The following is a 24,573-nucleotide window of genomic DNA, read 5'->3' as shown; positions in this document are numbered from 1 at the left end:
GGGTCCCTGTACGGCCTCCCATTGCTGCTGTCTCCATCGCCACACTCTGCCATGTGCCACTTTCAGGTCTCACACACTGCTGGTGTGTAGAATTTTTTGACATAGGGTGCTGGCAGATTACGGGCCTCCCATAGCTGCTGCCAGGCCCCTAATCTGCCATAGGCCCCTATATACCGCCTCCTCATGCTGCTGCCAGGTCCAGAGTCTGTCATGGGTCCCTGTACGGCCTTCCATTGCTGCTGTCTCCATCGCCACACTCTGCCATGTGCCACTTTCAGGTCTCCTCACACACTGCTGGTGTGTAGAATTTTTTGACATAGGGTGTTGGCAGATTACGGGCCTCCCATTGCTGCTGCCAGGCCCCTAATCTGCCATGGGCCCCTATATACCGCCTCCTCATGCTGCTGCCAGGTCCAGAGTCTGTCATGGGTCCCTGTACGGCCTCCCATTGCTGCTGTCTCCATCGCCACACTCTGCCATGTGCCACTTTCAGGTCTCCTCACACACTGCTGGTGTGTAGAATTTTTTGACATAGGGTGCTGGCAGATTATGGGCCTTCCATAGCTGCTGCCAGGCCCCTAATCTGCCATAGGCCCCTATATACCGCCTCCTCATGCTGCTGCCAGGTCCAGAGTCTGTCATGGGTCCCTGTACGGCCTCCCATTGCTGCTGTCTCCATCGCCACACTCTGCCATGTGCCACTTTCAGGTCTCCTCACACTGCTGGTGTGTAGAATTTTTTGACATAGGGTGCTGGCAGATTACGGGCCTCCCATTGCTGCTGCCAGGCCCCTAATCTGCCATGGGCCCCTATACCGCCTCCTCATGCTGCTGCCAAGTCCAGAGTGTGTCATGGGTCCCTGTACGGCCTCCCATTGCTGCTGTCTCCATAGCCACACTCTGCCATGTGCCACTTTCAGGTCTCCTCACACTGCTGGTGTGTTGAATTTTTTGACATAGGGTGCTGGCAGATTACGGGCCTCCCATTGCTGCTGCCAGGCACGTAATCTGCCATGGGCCCCCGTACCGACTCCTCATGCTGTGACGTTGCAACAAGGTGGAATTCAACCCTACATATGTTAGACCGCCTTTACGAACAGCGAAAGGCCATCACCGATTTCCTGATGTTAAAAGCGGATAAAGGTACTCCCTGTGTAACTTAGATGTCAGCCATTGGCAGCTCATGCGTGACACCTGCGCTTGCTCAGGCCCTTTGAGGAGGCCACGCTATTCGTGAGTCGGCAGGACTATGGGATGAACGACGTCATTCCTCTGTTGCACGTCCTGGAACAAATGCTGTTAACAATGGCTGGTCAGGGTGCGGTAGACGTGGCGCACAGATCTCAACGCCACATGACCCCTGTGGGGGCAGGACAGGAAGAAGAGGAGGAGGTAGAGGAGGACATTGGTGCTCAGGAATTATTGAGTGAAATGGGTGGTTTTTCCACTCAGCGGACAGGAGTGGAGGAGCAGGAGCATCTGGTAGAGGAGGAGGAGGAGGAGGAGACAGAGGACCCAGACGCACCGTGGCAGTATGCTGTGGAGATGGAGGCAGGGAGTCCCTCGCATTCCTTGGCACAAATGGCCCATAGCATGCTCGGTTGCTTGCGTAGCGACAGCCGAATAATAACCATCAGACAGAGGGATGACTTTTGGCTGTCCACCTTGTTGGACCCTCGCTACCGTTCAAAAATGGTGGCCTTTTTCACACCTGCTGAGAGGGAGGCCAAAATAACGTACTATAAAAACCACCTATGTAGTCAGCTGGTCTCTGCCTGTCTGCGCCAACGTCCATCCTCAGACACTGTGGGCCCTGTGCGCTCGCGTTCCGCTGCCATGGCAGCAGGGGAGGGGTGGGGTGGTAGGAGCAGTGGCAGCTCCACCAGCAGCGGCTGCCTCAGTCTGCAGTCGATGATGAGTAGCTTTCTTCACCAGCGCAGTGAGGAAACTACTAACCAGCCGCAGCAGCAGCAGCAGCAGCAGCATCAGGTGGACCTGGAGCAGGACCTCAAACAACAGGCTTAGGCCTACTTGGACAGCACCCTGCCAACCGAGGTAGACAATCCCCTTGACTACTGGGCAACGAAACTTGACCTTTGGCCCCAACTAGCTGAATTTGCCCTTGAAAGGCTGTCATGCCCGGCCAGTAGCGTGGCATCGGAGCGCGTGTTTAGTGCGGCAGGAGGTATTGCAACTCCGCGGAGGACACGACTGTCCACCCAAAGTGTGGAGAGACTGACGTTTGTGAAAATGAATCAGGCGTGGATTAGTCTGGATTTCAAACCACCAGTTCCTGACACAACTGACTAAATCCGCCATGAATCATGCCCCAAACATGTGCCACTTTCAGGTCTCCTCACACTGCTGGTGTGTTCCATTTTTTGTCATAGGGTGCTGGCAGATTACGGGCCTCCCATAGCTGCTGCCAGGCCCCTAATCTGCCATGGGCCCCTATACCGCCTCCTCATGCTGCTGCCAAGTCCAGAGTCTCTCATGGGTCCCTGTACGGCCTCCCATTGCTGCTGTCTCCATCGCCACACTCTGCCATGTGCCACTTTCAGGTCTCACACACTGCTGGTGTGTAGAATTTTTTGACATAGGGTGCTGGCAGATTACGGGCCTCCCATAGCTGCTGCCAGGCCCCTAATCTGCCATAGGCCCCTATATACCGCCTCCTCATGCTGCTGCCAGGTCCAGAGTGTGTCATGGGTCCCTGTACGGCCTCCCATTGCTGCTGTCTCCATCGCCACACTCTGCCATGTGCCACTTTCAGGTCTCCTCACACTGCTGGTGGGTTCCATTTTTTGTCATAGGGTGCTGGCAGATTACGGGCCTCCCATAGCTGCTGCCAGGCCCCTAATCTGCCATGGGCCCCTGTTGTCGCTTGTTGGCATATTCCGCTCGTTCAGATGCTCCTTCTCCTGCTACTCCTCTTCACGGATTCCGTCAGCAGTCTTTCTTGGAATCCGTTTCCAAGAGACAACAGTTTGCGAGCACGCACCAGACGGTGCAGAAACTGAACGTCCTCCTGTCCAAGTTGCTGCTGCCAGGCTCGTAATCTGTCATGCGCCCCTGTACCGCCTCCTCATGCTGCTGCCAGGTCCAGAGTGTGTCATGGGCCCCCGTACCGACTCCAAATGCTGCTGCCAGGCCCGTAATCTGTCATGGGCCCCTGTACCGCCTCCCCATGCTGCTGCCACGTCCAGATTGTGTCATGGGTCCCTGTACGGCCTCCCATTGCTGCTGCCAGGCCTGTAATCTGCCATGGGCCCCCGTACCGACTCCTCATGCTGCTGCCAGGCCCGTAATCTGCCATGGGCCCCTGTACCGCCTCCTCATGCTGCTGCCAGGTCCAGAGTGTGTCATGGGTCCCTGTACGGCCTCCCATTGCTGCTGTCTCTATCGCCACACTCTGCTATGTGCCACTTTCAGGTCTCCTCACACTGCTGGTGGTTTCCATTTTTGTCATAGGGTGCTGTATGGCCTCCCATTGCTGCTGCCTCCACCGCCACACTGTGGCTCCACACTCTGGTTTGGCCCCGTGACTGGCCAAATGAGTGAAGTGTGCGGTGATTCTAAGATCGACGGCACTCATCTGCATGTCATACTGCCTGACAGTATTATTTCTCTTCCCCAGCAGACTCCAAGGGCATTTAAATTAAAGGTACAGTGTTCAGCACTAATATTAAGTCTCTCTGAAGCCTAGAAACACCCTTTTTTAAGTTAAATTCACAGCGAATATATTCGACTCGAATCGAAATTTTTCTACGAATTCGCCGAATCAGTCGAATCGAATTTTTGAATACTTCGCTCATCTCTACTAATATTGTATGACATAAAAAATTGGAACTACCACTATTTTATTCTCTAGGGTGTCGCCTTCCAGAAAATAGGTCATGTTTTGGGGGATTTTACATAATCTTCGGGCCTAAAATAATTTTTTTAAACATGTAAACAAAAAACACAAAAGCGGCTCTGGCAGCAAAAGGGTTAAATTGTTGCCTATGTACCATTTGGGGTATCAGTCTGTTTCTGTTTCTCAAGTTTAAGGCTTGATGAGTTTGGTATCTATTTATTTGACACATCTTCATCTTTATATTTTACCAAAAAGAAAAGTAGTTAAAAAAATGTTAAAAAATATAAAATAGGGTATTTTTACTGAAATTTTGCATTTTACAACCAGTTGTGCTAATATTATGTGGCATAAAAGGGTTAAATTGTCGCCTATGTACCATTTGGGCTATCAGTTTGTTTCTGTTTCTCAGCTTTAAGGCGTGACGTGTTTGGCATCTATTTATTCGGCACGTCCTCGTCTTTATTTTATTTGTTTGGAAAATAATGGGTATCAAAAATTAAAAATAAAAATATTTTTTTTTTAGTTTATTATTTTTTAAAATTTTCATAAAAAACATAAATTTTCAAATAAAACATGCACAAATGGCTCTGGCAGTGAAAAGGTTAACACAATGCTTTTGTACCATTTTAGGTATTGGTTTATCACTGTTTCTCAATTTTAAGGCTTGACATGTTGAGTATCAAGTTTTTCGAAACATCCTCATCATTACATTTTACAAAAAAAACTAAATTAGTTTAAAAAAATGAAAAAAAAAAACAGTGTCTTTTTTACTGAAATTTTACAACCGTTGTGCTAATATTATGTGACATTAAAAATGAAAACTACCACTATTTTATTCTCTAGGGTGTCGCCTTCCAGAAAATAGGTCATGTTTTGGGGGGTTTTACGTAATCCTCAGGCCTAAAATAATTTTTTTTAAACATGTAAACAAAGACCACAAAATCGGCTCTGGCAGCTAAAAGGTTAACTTGTCGCCTATGTAGCAATTGGGGTATCAGTTTGCTTCTGTTTCTCAATTTTAAGGCTTGATGAGTTTAGTATCTATTTATTTGACACATCCTCATCTTTATATTTTACTTAAAAAAAAGTTAAAAAAATGTAAAAAAAAATATAAAATAGTGTATTTTTACTGAAATTTTGCATTTTACAACCGTTTTGCCAATATTCTATGACATTAACCATTGGAATTACCACTATTTTATTCTCTAGGGTGTTGCCTTCCAATATATATATATAGATATATACATACAGGTGAAACTCGAAAAATTAGAATATGGTGCAAAAATTCATTTATTTCAGTGCAGCAACTTAAAAGGTGAAACTAATATATGAGACTCATTACATGCAAAGCAAGATAGTTCAAGCCGTGATTTGTCATCATTGTGATGATTATGGCTTACAGCTCATGAAAACCCCAAATCCACAATCTCAGAAAATGAGAATATTGTGAAAAGGTGGAATAATCTCGGCTCAAAGTGTCCCACTCTAATCAGCTCATTCAGCCATAACACCTGCAAAGGGTTCCTGAGCCTTTAAATGGTCTCTCAGTCTGGTTCAGTAGGAATCACAATCATGGTAAAGACTGCTGACCTGACACCATCACTGACACCCTCCATAAGGAGGGAAAGCCTCAAAAAGGGAATTGCAGAAGAAGTTGGATGTTCCCAAAGTGCTGTATCAAAGCACATTAATAGAAAGTTATGTGGAAGGGAAAAGTGTGGAAGAAAAAGGTGCACAAGCAGCAGGGATGACCGCAGCCTGGAGAGGATTGTCAGGAAAAGGCCATTCAAAAGTGTTGGGGACTTTCACAAGGAGTGGACTGAGGCTGGAGTCAGTGCATCAAGAGCCCCCACACACAGAGGGATCCTGGACATGGGCTTCAAATGTCGTATTCCTCTTGTCAAGCCGCTCCTGAACAACAAACAACGTCAGAAGCGTCTTACCTGGGCTAAAGAAAAACAGACCTGGTCTGCTGCTCAGTGGTCCAAAGTCCTCTTTTCTGATGAGAACAACTTTTACATCTCATTTGGAAACCAAGGACCCCGAGTATAGAGGAAGAATGGAGAGGCCCAAGGACCCCGAATATGGAGGAAGAATGGAGAGGCCCAAGGACCCCGAGTATGGAGGAAGAATGGAGAGGCCCAAGGACCCCGAGTATGGAGGAAGAATGGAGAGGCCCAAGGACCCCGAGTATGGAGGAAGAATGGAGAGGCCCAAGGACCCCGAGTATGGAGGAAGAATGGAGAGGCCCAAGGACCCCGAGTATGGAGGAAGAATGGAGAGGAACAAGGACCCCGAGTATGGAGGAAGAATGGAGAGGCACAAGGACCCCGAGTATGGAGGAAGAATGGAGAGGCCCAAGGACCCCGAGTATGGAGGAAGAATGGAGAGGCCCAAGGGCCCCGAGTATGGAGGAAGAATGGAGAGGCCCAAGGGCCCCGAGTATGGAGGAAGAATGGAGAGGCACAAGGACCCCGAGTATGGAGGAAGAATGGAGAGGCACAAGGACCCCGAGTATGGAGGAAGAATGGAGAGGCCCAAGGACCCCGAGTATGGAGGAAGAATGGAGAGGCCCAAGGACCCCGAGTATGGAGGAAGAATGGAGAGGCCCAAGGACCCCGAGTATGGAGGAAGAATGGAGAGGCACACACTGCAAGATGCTTGAAGTCCAGTGTGAAGCTTCCACAGTCTGTGTTGATTTGGGGAGCCATGTCATCTGCTGGTGTTGGTCCACTGTGCTTCATTAAGTCCAGGGTCAACGCAGCCGTCTACCAGGAGATTTTGGAGCACTTCATGCTTCCTTCCACAGACGAGCTTTATGGGGATGCTGACTTCATTTTCCAGCAGGACTTGGCTCCGCCCACACTGCCAAAAGCACCAAAACCTGGTTCAATGACCGTGGGATTACTGTGCTTGATTGGCCAGCAAACTCGTCTGACCTGAACCCCATAGACAATCTATGGGGCATTGCCAAGAGAAAGATGAGAGACATGAGACCGAACAATGCAGAAGAGCTGAAGGCCGCTATTGAAGCATCCTGGTCTTCCATAACACCTCAGCAGTGCCACAGGCTGATAGCTTCCATGCCACGCCGCATTGAGGCAGTAATTGCTGCAAAAGGGGCCCAAACCAAGTACTGAGTACATATGCAGCTTCTACTTTTCAGAGGTCCGATATTGTTCTATGTACAATCCGTGTTTTATTGATTGCATGGAATATTCTCATTTTCTGAGATTGTGGATTTGGGGTTTTCATGAGCTGTAAGCCATAATCATCACAATGATGACAAATCACGGCTTGAACTATCTTGCTTTGCATGTAATGAGTCTCATATATTAGTTTCACCTTTTAAGTTGCTGCACTGAAATAAATGAATGAATGCGCCATATTCTAATTTTTCGAGTTTCACCTGTATCTATTATCTATCTATACATATCTACACACACATATATATATATATACACACACACACATATATATATATACACACACACACATATATATATATATATATATACACACACACACACATATATATACACACACACACATATATATACACACACACACATATATATATATACACACACACACATATATATATATATATATATACACACACACACACATATATATACACACACACACATATATACACACACACACACATATATATATATACACACACACACACATATATATATATACACACACACACACATATATATATATACACACACACACACACACACATATATATATACACACACACACACACATATATATATATATATACACACACACACTGTTTTGGGGGTTTTACATAATCTTTAGTTCTGAAATGATTTTTTAAACACATTGGGTATTTATTGAACGCATTCCTCATCTTTAAATTTTACCAAAAAAAAATTAGTTTAAAAAATGTATACAATTAGTGAAAAAAATTATAAAAATAAAAAACATATTTAGTGTATTGTAATTGAAACTTAGCATTTTGTGAACTGTTGTGTTAATATTCTGTGACATAAAAAATTGGAACTACCGCCATTTTCTTTTCTCCAGAGTGTCTGTAATATTTGGAGATGGTTTATAATCTTCAGGCTTAAAATGATTTTTTTTAATCCCTTCCTGCTGCTGCTTTGGACACATTAGTGTGTTGGTTTGTCGCTGTTTCACGCCGCAGTTTTGTCATATTGGGTGTCTATTTACTGAACACATCATCTTTTTTTTTTTTAACCAAAAAATTAGGTAATGAAAATTTAAATAATAAAAAAAAAATGTTGGTGTATTGTTATACCAAAATTTTGCATTTGCTAAATCCTTGCACTAATATCATGTGACTACCACTAATTTATTCTCCGGGGTCTCTGCTTTCATGAAATATATCATATTTTGGGGGGGTTTCATTCATTTCGATGTTCACGCGGCTGGCTCTGGTGGTAAGAAGTGGTTGTAACATTATATAGAAGGGTATATAGCACACATCTCCTACATCCGGGACTGTCCCCAGAAATCAGGGGCGGAGTCAGCCCTCATTAATGATTTTTTGCACAGAAATCGCCACGTAGACAGGTCCTCTTTTGCGGCCGGCTATTTGTCATTGAGCCGCTGACCCTGAGCGCACCACGCATGCGTTGGAGGCGGAGAGTCAAGCAGTAGGGCGCCGCCATGTTTGTACACCCAGCGCTCAGGCCTCACCAGCACCCCCCCTAGGCACTGGGCTTACAACAAGCTGTGGAGGAGGAATATGGCAGCGGGAAATGACGTGTTTAGCCGGCTGAGGGAGGCCTGGCACTTCCGTTCAGGAAAGATGGCGGCGGCGTGCCTGGTGCTCCGGAGGTCGCTGCGGGCGGGACAACTGCTCGGGGGGAGGCCGGTCTGGCCACAGCCGCCACAGGTGACCGGAGCCGGGAGAGGGAGGCGTGGCGTTGGGGTGGGAGGAGCGGCCGGTGTGGGGGAGGAGTCAGGCCGGGAGAGCAGTGAAGGTCACCCGGGAGACAGGCCAGACACCTCCTGTGTGTAGACCGGGGCAGGCCTGCGGCCTGGTGACCCCTTCTCTTAGTTATATACATGGGGACACCTTGACCTGGCACCACGGCCTAGAGAACTGGAATCCTCTTCCTGCAACATGGACTGTCTGGGCTTCACCACTGCCAATAGTCATTGTAGTGAACCAGGGTGACCCCCCCAATATCTGTACATGGGGACCCTGATTGTATATAACATCGTTAGAGATCCTGCAACATGGACTGTCTGTGCTGGGGACCGGTGACCCCCCTCTGTCATATATACATGGGGACACCTCAGATTATAGAAGCTGAATCCTTCTGAAACATGGACTGTCTGTGCTGAGGACCGGTGACCCCCCTCTGTCATATATACATGGGGACACCCGAGGTTATAGAAGCTGAATCCTCCTGAAACATGGACTGTCTGTGCTGAGGACCGGTGACCCCCCTCTGTCATATATACATGGGGACACCTCAGATTATAGAAGCTGAATCCTCCTGAAACATGGACTGTCTGTGCTGAGGACCGGTGACCCCCCTCTGTCATATATACATGGGGACACCTCAGATTATAGAAGCTGAATCCTCCTGAAACATGGACTGTCTGTGCTGAGGACTGGTGACCCCCTCTGTCATTTATATACATGGGGACACCCGAGGTTATAGAAGCTGAATCCTCCTGAAACATGGACTGTCTGTGCTGAGGACCGGTGACCCCCCTCTGTCATATATATGCATGGGGGCACCTGAGATTATAGAAGCCAAATCTTCCTGAAACATGGACTGTCTGTGCTGCACCAGGACAAATAGTTATTGTGAACCAGGGTGACCCCCCCCCCAATATCTGTATATGGGGACCCCTGATTGTATATAACAGGTCACATCATTAGAGATCCTGCAACATGGACTGTCTGTGCTGAGGACTGGTGACCCCCTCTGTCATTTATATACATGGGGACACCCGAGGTTATAGAAGCTGAATCCTCCTGAAACATGGACTGTCTGTGCTGAGGACTGGTGACCCCCTCTGTCATTTATATACATGGGGACACCGGAGGTTATAGAAGCTGAATCCTCCTGAAACATGGACTGTCTGTGCTGAGGACTGGTGATCCCCCTCTGTCATTTATATACATGGGGATATCTGAGATTCCACAACCAGTCTTGCTCCTGCAACATGGATTGTTGGGGCTCCACCACAGCCAATAGTCATTGTACTGAACCAGGGTGACACCCAGCCCCCCCCCCCAATATCTGTACATGGGGACCCCTGATTGTATATAACAGGTCACAACATCAGAGAACCTGAATAATGGACTGTCTGTGCTGCACCAGGACAAATGGTTATTGTGAACCAGGGTGACCCCCCCCCCCCCCCCAATATCTGTGCACGGAGACCCCTGATTGTATATACAGTCATGGCCGAAATTGTTGGCACCCTTGATATTTTTCCTGAAAATCAAGTATTTCACACAAAAAAGGTATTGCATTAACACATGTTTTGCTATACACATGTTTATTCCCTTTGTATGTATTGGAACAAATATAAAACAGAGGCAGAAAAGCAAATATGACATAATGTCACACAAAACCCCAAAAATGGGCTGGACAAAAGTATTGGCACCCTTAACTTAATATTTGGTTGCACACCCTTTGGAAAACATAACTGAAATCAGTCGCTTCCTATAACCATCAATAAGCTTCTGACACCTCTCACCCGGAATTTTGGACCACTCTTCCTTTGCAAACAGCTCCAGGTCTCTCTTATTGGAAGGACACCTTTTCCCAACAGCAATTTTAAGATCTCTCCACAGGTGTTCAATGGGATTTAGATCTGGGCTCATTGCTGGCCACTTCAGAACTCTCCAGCGCTTCTTTGCCATCCATTTCTGAGTGCTTTTTGACGTATGTTTGGGGTCATTGTCCTGCTGGAAGACCCAGGATCTTGGACGCAAACCCAGCTTTCTGACACTGGGCCCTACAGTGCGACCCAAAATCCTTTGGTAATCCTCAGATTTCATGATGCCTTGCACACAGTCAAGGCACCCAGTGCCAGAGGCAGCAAAACAACCCCAAAACATCATTGAACCTCCACCATATTTTACCGTAGGTACTGTGTTTTGTTCTTTGTAGGCCTCATTCCGTTTTCGGTAAACAGTAGAATGATGTGCTTTACCGAAAAGCTCTATCTTGGTCTCATCTGTCCACAAGACGTTTTCCCAGAAGGCTTTTGGCTTACTCAAGTACATTTTGGCAAACTGTAGTCTTGCTTTTTTATGTCTCTGTGTCAGCAGTGGGGTCCTCCTGGGTCTCCTGCCATAGCGTTTCATTTCATTTAAATGTCGACGGATAGTTCGCGCTGACACTGATGTTCCCTGAGCCTGCAGGACAGCTTGAATGTCTTTGGAACATGTTTGGGGCTGCTTATCCACCATCCGGACTATTCTGCGTTGCAATCTTTCATCAATTTTCCTCATCCGTCCACGACCAGGGAGATTAGCTACAGTGCCATGGGTTGCAAACTTCTTGATAATGTTGCGCACTGTGGACAAAGGCAAATCTAGTTCTCTGGAGATGGACTTGTAACCTTGAGATTGTTGATATTTTGCCACAATTTTGGTTCTCAGGTCCTCAGACAGTTCTCGTCTCCTCTTTCTGTTGTCCATGCTTAGTGTGGCACAGACAGACACACAATGCAAAGGTTAAGTGAACGTCTCTCCTTTTTATCTGCTTTCAGGTGTGATTTCTATATTGCCCACACCTGTTACTTGCCCCAGGTGAGTTTACAGGAGCATCACATGCTTGTAACATTCTTATTTATCCGCAGTTGTGAAAGGGTGCCAATACTTTTGTCCAGCCCATTTTTGGAGGTTTGTGTGACATTATGTCGAATTTGCTTTCTTTCCTCCCTTTTTTTGTTTTGTCCCAATACACACAAAGGGAATAAACATGTGTATAGCAAAACATGTGTTAATGCAATACGTTTCGTGAGAAATACATGATTTCCTGGAGAAATATCAAGGGTGCCAACAATTTCGGCCATGACTGTACATCAGGAGACATCCTGACATCACATGACAGGTCAACCAGACTCCTCCCCCTGCAATATGGGCTGTCTGTGCTACATCAGAGGATGGCCCGATGACCCCTCTGTCACCTGTATATGGTTCCCCCATCATGAACAACACAATGTAACAGGCTAGATAATCAGACGACGACTCCTGCAATATGGACTGTCTGTGCTGAGGACTGGAGTCTGGTGTCCCCCTCTGTCAGTTATATACATGGGGACACTCTGACATTACAGGTTAGGAAACCAAAATCCTCCTCCTGCAATATGGACTGTCTGTGCTGATCCAGAGCAGGGTAATATGAGGGCTGAGACCTCTGCAACACCCCCTCTGCCTGCAACATGGACTGTCGGTGCTGATCCAGGACAGGGCAATATGAGGGTTGAGACCCGAAGACCTCTGTGACCTCTCCAGTCTGGACCTCCACATGCAACATGGACTGTTTGTGCTGCATTGGGACATGATGGTACCAGGACTGATAGAAATGAGAATAAAAAGTGACCAGATGTCCTGCAACATGGACTGTCTGTGCTGCACGTAGATGAGGAAGGAGCCCTCCATCACCTTACAGATGCCTCTCCACCCTGAATATGATAAGTAACCAGGGATCCTGCAACATGGACTGTCTGTGCTGCACAGGAAGAGAACAGAGCTTGTACTGAGGTGACCCCTCTCATTTCTATGCATTTCACAGCAGGTTAGATAACCAGACTCCTCCCCCTGCAATATGGACCGTCTGTGCTGCTGCAGTGGATGGCCCGGTGACCCCGCCACCCCGAATGACGCTGTGTAATTATACAGAAATTTACATTGGCAGACGCATCCTGCAACATGGACTGTCTGTGCCACAGCAGGACAGGGTAATGTGGGGGCTGAGACCTGGTGACCCCTCCCACCCCATACCACCTCTAGTCAGGACCTCTGCCTGCACTGTGGACTGTCTGTGCTGCATCAGGACATGGCTGTACTAAGTCAGATCCCTCTGTACACGGCTCCTCCACCCCAAATGATATCATTACATAACTAACCAGAGATCCTGCAACATGAACTGTCTGTGCTGCATTGGAGGATGGGCCAGTGACCTATCTGCTATTGTACACAGCTCTTCCATTCTGAATGGCTTGGATCACCAGAAGTTCCTGCAATACGGACTGTCTGTGCTTCACCAGGACAGGCTGAGACCCCTGCATCGTCCCTCCAGAGGGTTCAGTTTTCAGAGTCAGGACATCTGCCTGCAATACGGACTGTCTGTGCTGCACCGGGGACAAGCAAGTAGTAGAGCTAAGCCCTCTGTCGTCTGTATGGGGCTCCTCCCCCCGAATGATAAAATGAGGGAATGGGAGATCCTGCAACATGGACTGTGTGTGCTGCACCAGAGGAGGGCGGAGCTTGTACTGAGGACAGGTGCCCCCCCATCATATATATGTGGAGCCCCCCCCCACCCGGATATTACACAACAGGTTAGTCAGACTGCCTCCTGCAATGTGGACTATCTGTGCTGCATCGTAGGAGGGCAGAGCTTGTACTGAGGACCAGTGACACATACCCCCCCCCCCTCTGACATTACACAACAGGTTAGATAATCCGACTCCCTCCTGCAACGTGGACTGTCTGTGCATAGACACAGTACTAGGATTACCTCCCCTTCTGCCATTGGTACAGATTCTCTTCCACCCGCAATGTTATTGTAACACATGTAACCAGGGATCCTGCAATATGGACTGTCTGTGCTGCACCAGAGGAGGGCTCATTGACTCCGTCATCACCTGTATACGGCTCCTCCACCCTGAATGACACAATGGAACAGCTTAGATAACCTGACTCCTCCCCCTGCATTATGGACTGTCTGTGCTGCACGGGGACATGGCAATGTCATGTGACAACAGCTTAGATAACCTGACTCCTCCCCCTGCAATATGGACTGTCTGTGCTGCACGGGGACATGGCAATGTCATGTGACAACAGCTTAGATAACCTGACTCCTCCCCCTGCAATATGGACTGTCTGTGCTGCACCAGAGGAGGGCTCATTGACTCCGACATCACCTGTATACGGCTCCTCCACCCTGAATGACACAATGGAACAGGTTAGATAACCTGACTCCTCCCCCTGTATTATGGACTGTCTGTGCTGCACGGGGACATGGCAATGTCATGTGACAACAGCTTAGCCTGACTCCTCCCCCTGGATTATGGGCTGTCTGTGCTGCACAGGGACATGGCAGTGTCATGTGACAACAGCTTAGATAAGCAGAGGCTCCTGCAGTTTAGACTGTCTGTGCTGCACTGTGTCCTGTATGTACATGGATTCCTAGGTTAGATAACCAGACTCCTGCAACATGTACTGTCTGTGCTACATCAGAGTACAGAGTCCGGGGGACCCCCCCCCATGTCTGTACATGGGGACCCCTGACATATAACAGGTCATCAGAGATCCTGAAATATGGACTGTCTGTGCTCCACCAATGACCCCCCCTCCATCACATTAGATAACCAAACTCCTCCTCCTGCAATACGGACTGTCTGTGCTCCACCAAGAATGACCCTTCCATCATCGGAGTCCTGCAGTCCCTCCACCAAGGGATGTCTGGCATCCTGAGCGAGGCCTGGTATCTGCAATATGGACTGTCTGTGTTGCAGTACAAGGAGGTGACCCCTCTCTGTATAGATGACACCAGGTTATGTAACCAGAGACTGCTGCAATATGGACTGTCTGTGCTACAGCAGAGGATGACCCCTCCACCATTCATACACAGGCTGCTCCACCCTGAATGACATAATGAAGTCTCACCGCAGGTTGGATAGTCAGGGTTTCCTCCTGCAACTAGGACTGTCTGTGATGCACCAGAATCTGGCATCCTGACCATTATGAAGCCCGGTGTCTCTTCCCATCCCCCATCTTGAGGTGCCTCCTCCATAAATTATAGGTTCATGGAGGTCACCTCCTGGAGGTGTGTTCTGTGTTAGACTGACAGCGGGGGGGGGCATGATTGTTTTTTTTATGGGATGCTGCTGCACAGGGAAGAGAGATTGTCACTTACATGGACTATTCTATCCTCCCCTCCAGCCTTGCGCGGGTGTACCGGCTCCTCCCCTCCAGTCTTGCGCGGGTGTCCTGGCTCCTCCCCTCCAGTCTTGCGCGGGTGTACCGGCTCCTCCCCTCCAGTCTTGCGCGGGTGTACCGGCTCCTCCCCTCCAGTCTTGCGCGGGTGTACCGGCTCCTCCCCTCCAGTCTTGCGCGGGTGTACCGGCTCCTCCCCTCCAGTCTTGCGCGGGTGTACCGGCTCCTCCCCTCCAGCCTTGCGCGGGAGTAGCGGCTCCTCCCCTCCAGCCTTGCGCGGGAGTAGCGGCTCCTCCCCTCCAGCCTTGCGCGGGAGTAGCGGCTCCTCCCCTCCAGCCTTGCGCGGGAGTAGCGGCTCCTCCCCTCCAGCCTTGCGCGGGAGTAGCGGCTCCTCCCCTCCAGCCTTGCGCGGGAGTAGCGGCTCCTCCCCTCCAGCCTTGCGCGGGTGTAGCGGCTCCTCCCCTCCAGCCTTGCGCGGGTGTAGCGGCTCCTCCCCTCCAGCCTTGCGCGGGTGTAGCGGCTCCTCCCCTCCAGCCTTGCGCGGGTGTACCGGCTCCTCCCCTGGACTGGAGTGACTTCCTCTGATGTTCCTGCACAATGTGAGCTTCTCACAATGTGCATTAGAAGCTGCAGCCAGTCAGAGCTCCGCCTCCTAATCTAGAGCCCGCCTCATTTCCTGGCTGGAGGACATCCAGCAGTATTTAGCGCCCCGCCCCTTTCATTTATTGGATTTCAGTTCTATCAATTATGGAGGCTCAGCATCACATTTGGGCGTTACCTATGCAAATACAACCTGCCTAGGAACACCCACTGCTCCAAACTGACACCCACCCATCAAGGCCTATTGGTATTTGCATAACTCCTCCCACTGCTCGTATCAAGGCTGAGGGCACTTGACAGGAGAACTGAGGCAGGGCGCTGTGATGGTTTTTGGAGGCTATGTACAGCACCTTCCCACCAGCCATGATCTACCTGCATTGCTTAGAGAAGCACAGAGACCCAGCGATGACATCAGGACTGAAATAAAGCATGAATTGAAAACAGGTTTGATTGAAGAATATTGTCTGTGTGCTGATGGGACCATGATGGGAAAACTGAACATTGTGAGTCCTCGCCTGAATAGGAGGCAAGGGGTTCTGGTGACAGCATGAGGTGGTCGACTCCCATGCAGCCATTGGCTGACGTCTGGAGGTGGGGTCAGTTCTGGGGTGTAGTACTCCTCTGTGACACTTCACCTCCCAGACAATAATCCTCATTAGGGGAGTAAAGCATCCAAAGGCCCTCCCAGCAGGTAATGGCCAACCTGACAGGTTCTCTTTAAAGGGGTTGTAACCCTCAGACATGAAATATGTACAAAGCATATCCCTCTATAGTGTGTACTGGGCTCAGTCCAGACATCTTTGTCTGCTGCCTCCTTCCTCTATCAGTCACTTCTGACACCAAGAGAAAAATGGTGACGGGAGGGAGCTCCAGCACACAGCCTGTGATTGACAGCCTCAGCTCTGTTCCTGTAATATGTGTGGGTGTGGGGGGCATGTCTCTTCTCTTTTCTCTTCTTCTCTTTTCTCTTCTTCTCTTTTCTCTTCTTCTCTTTTCTCTTCTCTTTTCTCTTCTTCTCTTTTCTCTTCTTCTCTTTTCTCTTCTCTTTTCTCTTCTCTTTTCTCTTCTCTTTTCTCTTCTTCTCTTTTCTCTTCTTCTCTTTTCTCTTCTTCTCTTTTCTCTTCTTCTCTTTTCTCTTCTCTTCTTCTCTTTTCTCTTCTTCTCTTCTTCTCTTCTTCTTCTTCTCTTCTTCTTCTCTTCTTCTTCTTCTCTTCTTCTTCTTCTCTTCTTCTTCTTCTCTTCTTCTTCTTCTCTTCTTCTCTTTTCTCTTTTCTCTTTTCTCTTTTCTCTTCTCTCTCCTTCACTTCTTCTCTCCTTCACTTCTTCTCTCCTCTTCATCTCTTCTCTTCTTCTCCTCTTCTCTCTTCTCCTCTCTTCTCTCCTCATCTCTGTGTATCCCCTGAGGCCGGGAATGGTTTATAACCACTGCTGATAATCAGGAAGGTGAGTGTATGGGGTCACCAGGCACAGGTATACCCAGGGACTCTGGTTGGATGTGATTGGAGGGACACGGTAGAAGATTCTCGGTTTTCTCATTTTTTTTCTGTTTCTTCCAGGCCAACATGTCGTTCAGCACCATGTCCCGGGGCCGGAGGATGGCTCTGTCCACTCTCGGTGTAGTGCTGGCTGGGGGAGCCGGCTTGGCATTGGCCCTCCACAGGTCCGTGAAAGCTTCTGACTTAGAATTACACGCTCCCAGCTACCCCTGGAGCCACGGCGGGCTCTTCTACTCCCTGGATCACGCCAGGTAAAGTCCGCTTTACTGCTGCTGCAAGCGGTATTACACCTAAAAACCAAACATGTCCTATATTGCTGATTCCTACATGTGATGGCTGCATTCGTTTTCTTTCTTTTTTTTATGGTTCTATTTTCATCTGGTGATCCAGCCAGTAGGTCTGTTGTATTTTCAAAAGCACAAGCTCTCCAGCATAATGTATCCGTTTACAGGGATGAGACAAACCATTTAGCACTGGCAGGGGTGCTTGCAATGATTATTTATTTCAGGTACTTATATAGCGCCGTCAATGTACGCAGCGCTTTACATATATATTGTACATTCCCATCAGTCCCTAACCCTCAAGGGGCGTACAATCTAAGGTCCCTAACCCTCAAGGGGTGTACAATCTAAGGTCCCTAACCCTCAAGGGGCGTACAATCTAAGGTCCCTAACCCTCAAGGGGCGTACAATCTAAGGTCCCTAACCCTCAAGGGGCGTACAATCTAAGGTCACCAACCCTCAAGGGGCGTACAATCTATGGCCCCTAACCCTCAAGGGGTGTACAATCTAAGGTCACCAACCCTCAAGGGGCGTACAATCTAAGGTCCCTAACCCTCAAGGGGCGTACAATCTAAGGTCCCTAACCCTCAAGGGGCGTACAATCTAAGGTCCCTAACCCTCAAGGGGCGTACAATCTAAGGTCCCTAACCCTCAAGGGGTGTACAATCTATGGCCCCTAACTCACATTCATACATACTAGGGACAATTTAGACAGGATCCAATTAACCTACCAGCATGTCTTTGGTGTGTGGGAGGAAACTGGAGTTCCCGGAGGAAACCCACGCAGGCACAGGGAGAACATGCAAACTCCAGGCAGGTGGTGCCTTGGTTGGGATTCAAACCAACGACCCGAGTACTGCCAGGCGGAAGTGCTAACCATTTAGCCACCGTGCTGCCCTTTTATTCATGTAAAACCTTTTTCCCAAAAGGAAAAAAAAATGGTTGCCGTAACGGATCATAAAGTGTGAGGTGGAGTTTGGCTTCAATTCTTTAGTGTATTTAAACCTGCTAGTCCATCTAACACTCCCCTCCCGCCGGACTGACAATGCTGCTGTCCAAGGGTGCCCCCTGTGCTTCATCCTCCAGAGCGGGGGCGCTCTAACCATAGGTGCACATCTATGCGGGCTGCGTTTTGCTTGGGCACGAGGGTCCAGTCATTTGAATGGACTCCGGTACCACGCAGGGAAAAAAGTCCCGGCACTTCTGAAAACGTTTCAGGAGAACCCAGGAAGAAACATCAGAGGAAGCACGCAACATGGACAGTGGGGCAATCTGGCACGCCTGGTAATACTTCTCATTAGGTACCCCAAGACTTCCCGGCAAGTCTATGAACCAAAAGCGTATTTCTGGGGCGTCTGCCAGCCCAGATAAGTCGCTTCAACTGCGACTGAATCAGCCAGAGGAAATGAGGAACCTGAACTGGGAGAGTGCGGAAATAATATAACAATTTAGGCAGGATAGTCATTTTCACCCAGTTGACCCGCCCTATCCAGGACAGGGGCTCTGAGGAAGAGGCTGTGTCCTCGAAACGCGTTAGCCAGTTGGTCATCCAGGGTTCCATCGTATGGACTCAGATGCTGTTTGGATCGAACATCTTGTTCGCTGTGACATGCCTGTGTTTATGTCCATTGTGAGTATGATGCTTACTTTGTTCTCTCAATAAATACTTTTAAAGGATAATGCACTCGGTTGGTGCGCTCTCTTTTTGTTTTTCCATTTAGTGAATTTGGACCACACCGGTCTGTTGAGGGCAGCAAGCGGTGCACATTCCAATCAATAAGTAACCTCCTTATACTTCACTCCCCCCAAAAAGTCACACTTTCTCCATAGAAAGTGCACAATGAAACATACCTTTTTGTGATCAACCGCATAAATTCCCAAACACAAAATAAAATAAAATTCAACACAAATAAAAAAAGCATAAATAAAATTTTAAAAAAATTAAAAAATGTCCAATATTCAATTCAGTCCCAAGTGTATCCAATAAACATTCAAATGTGTCCAATAACGTCCAAAGACCCAAATTTCCACTTCAATCCGGTAAGAAGGAAAACAATCCTACATATTCCACGAAAACCTCAAAAAAAAAAAAAGAAAAATCCACAGTGCATTACTTTTTACTATATATAAACACTCCCCTCTGTGCAAAACGCAAACCACTCTCAAAATTGTGTAAAAAAAAAAAAAAATATATATATATATATATTTTTTTTACTTATTTAAATGTATAAAATAAAACCAAAAAGTGAAACTCCGTGAACACTCCAATAATATGTGCACTCTGTGATCTAGCCAACCGTGATACTAGATACTATTACCCTCTGGGAGTTTTTCACAAGCATAGGCTTTATTATAGAATCCATATCTTCCCATTCCTTCACTTCAGGGGTACTCCTCCAAAGTCCTCATAAAGATAAGACAGATCTCAAAACCGTAGAAACAAATTTATTCATAACTTACAATAAAGATAGGAACTTTCAGCTCTCAACATAGCTCCCTCAATGGCTCTGTACAGGCTCCACAAACATTTGGCTGAAAACCATACGTAGACAACCAACAAAATGGCCGCGGCAACACTTCCGGTTAGCGTGCGTGCGTCTTGACGTCACCTAACGCGTTTCGTCACTTCCGGACTTCTTCCTCTGCCCTTAACAGCATTTGATCACACCAAGATCTGTGTGATCAAATGGATTCCATTTTTAGAAATGGTGCCATCTGTGGAAGTGATGTATGCTCATCATTTTCTGTTTCCTATATCATAGAGGCAGACAAAGCGCTTCCGGTCTTTGTCCAGTTCTATGATGGTTGATCTGGTGTCCCGGAATGGGCAGGCTCTGTTTCCCCTCCCAATGGATGGGACTTGGATGGTAAAAGGCTGCAGATAACAATTGATTTGTAACAGCAAAAAATAAATAAAAATAAATTTTTCAATAAAAGTACAATCTGCAAATAATAATCAGTTAATACCAACAAAAATAAAAAAAAATGTAAATTAATAAAAATATATCTGCAAATAACAGATTACAACAAAATAAATACAAGTAGAAAATAATAAAAATATCAAAACAAATACATATAATGTGCAAATAACAATGAGATAATACACCACATAAATGAAAAAAATTAAATAAAATACAAATATATATATATTTTTCGCTCCATAAGACACCCCTAGGTTTTAGAGGCAGAAAACAGGAAAAAAAAAATTCTGAACGAATGGACTGCAGACATAGTACAGGAGATGACCAGAGACTGCGGACACAGTACAGGAGATGACCAGAGACTGCGGACACAGTACAGGAGATGACCAGAGACTGCGGACACAGTACAGGAGATGACCAGAGACTGCAAACACAGTACAGGGGATGACCAGAGACTGCGGACACAGTACAGGAGATGACCAGAGACTGCGGACACAGTACAGGGGATGACCAGAGACTGCGGACACAGTACAGGGGATGACCAGAGACTGCGGACACAGTACAGGAGATGACCAGAGACTGCGGACACAGTACAGGAGATGACCAGAGACTGCGGACACAGCACAGGGATGACCAGAGACTGCGGACACAGTACAGGGGATGACCAGAGACTGCGGACACAGTACAGGGGATGACCAGAGACTGCAGACACAGCACAGGGATGACCAGAGACTGCGGACAGGTGATTATATAAAGGGCGTTTCTTATCAAAGAAAACCCCTACCATTTAATGCTGTCAGCAATGGCACCACATGGAAGAGAAATGTCACAAGGCCTGAGAGAGAGAGATTTTTTTTTACACAAGAAAGGTGAAGGCTACAAGAAGATCAGCAAAGCTTTATTTATCAGTCAGAATACTGTAGCAAAAGTCATACAAAGATGGAACTGCAACCATTTCACAGAGACGTCCAGGCTGTCCATGTAAGTTAGTAGTGTCTTCTGATGAGAAGGGTTTTAAGAAAATCGCCATGCAAGTTCACTGTAGTTAGCTAAAGAAGTAGAAAGCCAAACGGTGGTAATTGTTTCCCGTGACACAATACGGCGTACACTGCAGAGGAATGTCATGCATGGGTGTCGTCCACAAAGTAAGCCTCTCCTAAAGCCCATGCACAAAAAAACCTGACTAGAATATGCTCATGCTGAAAGGAAAACTACTGGTACTCTGTACTCTGGAGTGATGAGACCAAGATAATTGTTTTTGGAACAGATGGCTTCAAAACTGTATAGTGTCGCAATGGTGAGAAGTACAAAGAAAAATGCATGGTGCCTACTGTGAAACATGGTGGTGGCAGTGTCCTGTGGGGCAGCATGAGTGCTGCTGGTGTGGGGGAGCTGCATTTCATTGATGGTGTCATGAATTCACAGATCTACTGCTCTATATGGAAAGAAAGATGCTCCCATCACTCTGTGCCCTCGGTCGTCGTGCACTTTTCCAACATGGCGATGATCCAAAACATTTCTGAAGAAGAACAGGGTGGAAGGGATTCAGTGGCCAAGTATATCTGCTGATCTGAACCCCTATGGGGAATTCTGAAGAGACAAGCTGAGCATCACTCTCCATCCAGCATACAGGCTCTAAAAGAGGTCGTTCTTGAAGAATGGAAAAAGATCGATGTTGCAATATGACGCCAACTTGTTCATCCCATGCCTAGAAGACTTGGTGGTGTGTTTTGTAGGTATATACAGTTAGGTCCATATATATTTTTGGACACAGGCACAATTTTAGTTTTTTTCAGGTATTTACCAAAACATATTCCAGCTTTAGTTCTATAATGGATCTGGGCGGACAGTGCGCACTCTCAGGTGTAATTTGAGGGTATGTACATCCAGATTGGAGGAAGGGTTTAGGAATTACAGCTCTTAGGAGTAGCCATCCCCCCTTTTTCAAGGAACCAAAAGTAATTGGACAACTGAATCAAAAGCTGTTCCATGGCCAGGTGTGGGCTACTCCTTTTGTTATGTCTTCATCAGTTAAGCAGGTCAAAGGTTCAGAGTTGATTCTAAGTGTAGTATTTGCATTTGGAATCTATTGCTGTGAACCTACATCATGAGTTCAAAGGAGCTGTCCATGCAAGTGAAACCGGCCATTGTAAGGCTTCAAAAACAAAATAAATCCATCAGAGAAATAACAACATCAGGAGGCCAAATCAACAGTTTGGTCCATTCTGAGGAAAGAAGAACGCACTGGTGAGCTCAGCAACATAAAAAAGCATGGACGTCCATGGTAACAACAGTGGTGGATGATGGCAGGATCCTCTATGGTAAAGAAAAACCCATTCACAACATCCAGACAAGTAAAGGACATTCTCCAGAAGGTGGGCGTATTATTGTCAGTCTACAATCAAGAGAAGACTTCACGAGAGCAAATACAGAGGGTTCACCACAAGGTGCAAACCATTCATAAGCCTGAAGAATAGAAAAGCCAGATTAGACTTTGCCAAAAGACATCTAAAAAAGCCGGACCAGTTCTGGAAAAGCATTCTTTGGATGGATGAAACTAAGATGAATCTGTACCAGAATGAGGGGAAGATAAGTGTGGAGAAGGCTTGGAACAGCTCATGACCCAAAGCACACAACGTCATCTGTAAAACATGGTGGAGGCGGTGTGATGGCATGGGCGGAGGCGGTGTGATGGTATGGGCGGAGGCGGTGTGATGGCATGGGCGGAGGCGGTGTGATGGCATGGGCGGAGGCGGTGTGATGGCATGGGTGGAAGCGGTGTGATGGCATGGGCATGCATGGCTTCCAGTGGCACTGGGTCGTTGGTGGTTATTCATGATGTGACAGAAGACAGAAGCAGCCGGATGAATTCTGCCGTGTTTACAGATATACTGTCAGCCCAGATTCAGCCAAATGCAGCAAAGCTGATTGGATGGCGCTTCACAGTACAGATGGACAATGATCCAAATCACACTGCAAAAGCAACCCAGGAGAAGTGGAATATTCTGCAATGGCCGAGTCAATCACCTGATCTCAACCCCATTGAGCATGCATTTCACTTGCTGAAGGCAAAACTAAAGGCTGAAAGAGTCACAAACAAAGAACAACTGAAGACAGCTGCAGTTAGAGCCTGGCAAAGCATCAGGAAGGAGGAAACCCAGTCTTTGGTCATGTCCATGGGTTCCAGACTTCAGGCAAAGCATCAGAAAAAAGGAAAACCAGTCTTTGGTCATGTCCATGGATTCCAGACTTCAGGCAAAGAATCAGAAAGGAGGATACCCAGGCTTTGGTCATTGTGATGGGAGTCACTTTCGGTGGGGGGCCCATGGAACACAGCTCACTTTGGAGAGGTGGGGAGACCCCTGTCTCAGCTCCCCATATCCATCTAATGTGTAAGTCACCCTGTGCCTATTAGGGGTGCAGGGTGAGATATTCTGATATTCATGTATAGGTGGGGTGTTGTCTTTGTTTAATGCCATGTGGTTGTATCCCATTGTTCTATTGTGTGTTTTGCTTGGGAGCAAACTATTATTGGATGTATGTGTTTGTGTATTGGCTTGGTGAGGGGTGTTTCCGGCAGCCCTTCTCCCTGATGGGACTGTCTGCTGATGTGTTTCTTGTTACTGGGTGTGTATTGCCCCACCCTGTGTATATATATCTTGTCTCTGTGTTAAAATAAAGTAGTCTGTTTCCTGATTTATTTCAAGACTGGTTGCATCTAATCTCTTATGGCCAGCAGTGTTGTCCGTGGATCTGTGTTCGGGAGCTTAATAGAAATACCCTAGTGCAGTGATGGCGAACCTTTTTGAGCCCGAGTGCCCAAACTGCAACACAAAACCAAATTTTTTATTTCAAAGTGCCAACACTGGAATTAATCACTTGCCTACCGGGCACTTCTACCCCCTTCCTGCCCAGGACAATTTTCAGCTTTCAGTGCTGTAGCACTTAATGACAATTGTGCGGTCATGCAACACTGTAATCATATGCAATTTTTATCATTTTTTCACACAAATAGAGCTTTTTTTGGTGGTATTTAATCACAATTGCATATGGTTATAGCAAAAAATTAAACACATAAAAGGTTTCCTTTGCTTCTATTCTAAAATTTTGCAAACAGGTAATATTTCTTCTTTGATGTGCGTTGGTGAGGCTGCACTGATAGGCAGCACTGATGGGCATTGATGAGGCGGCACTGGTGAGCACTGATGAGGAGGCACTGATATGCAGGAAATGATGGGCACTGATAAGCGGCACTGACTGATAGCACCAACTGGAGGCAC

At 47.3% G+C, this 24,573-nt stretch overlaps 1 protein-coding gene across 1 annotated transcript in view; it reads left to right on the top strand.

Annotated features, from left to right (window-relative positions):
- Positions 1-8,600: 8,600 nt before the first annotated feature.
- LOC149429179 (cytochrome c1, heme protein, mitochondrial-like) overlaps positions 8,601-24,573 on the top strand; it is a 35,887-nt gene continuing 19,914 nt past the window's right edge. Inside the window, exons 1-2 of the mRNA XM_089666633.1 lie at positions 8,601-8,752; positions 17,152-17,342. Of these exons, the coding sequence (XP_089522759.1) occupies positions 8,603-8,752; positions 17,152-17,342 (341 nt within the window). The 5' untranslated portion in view covers positions 8,601-8,602. The remainder of the gene's footprint in view (positions 8,753-17,151; positions 17,343-24,573) is intronic.

This window comes from Staurois parvus, unplaced genomic scaffold (assembly GCF_062004578.1).
Source record: "Staurois parvus isolate SC_StPar_1 unplaced genomic scaffold, SC_StPar_1.0 ptg002756l, whole genome shotgun sequence".
Taxonomy (NCBI): Eukaryota; Metazoa; Chordata; class Amphibia; order Anura; family Ranidae; genus Staurois; species Staurois parvus.
This window is presented reverse-complemented; position numbering and strand designations above follow the sequence as displayed.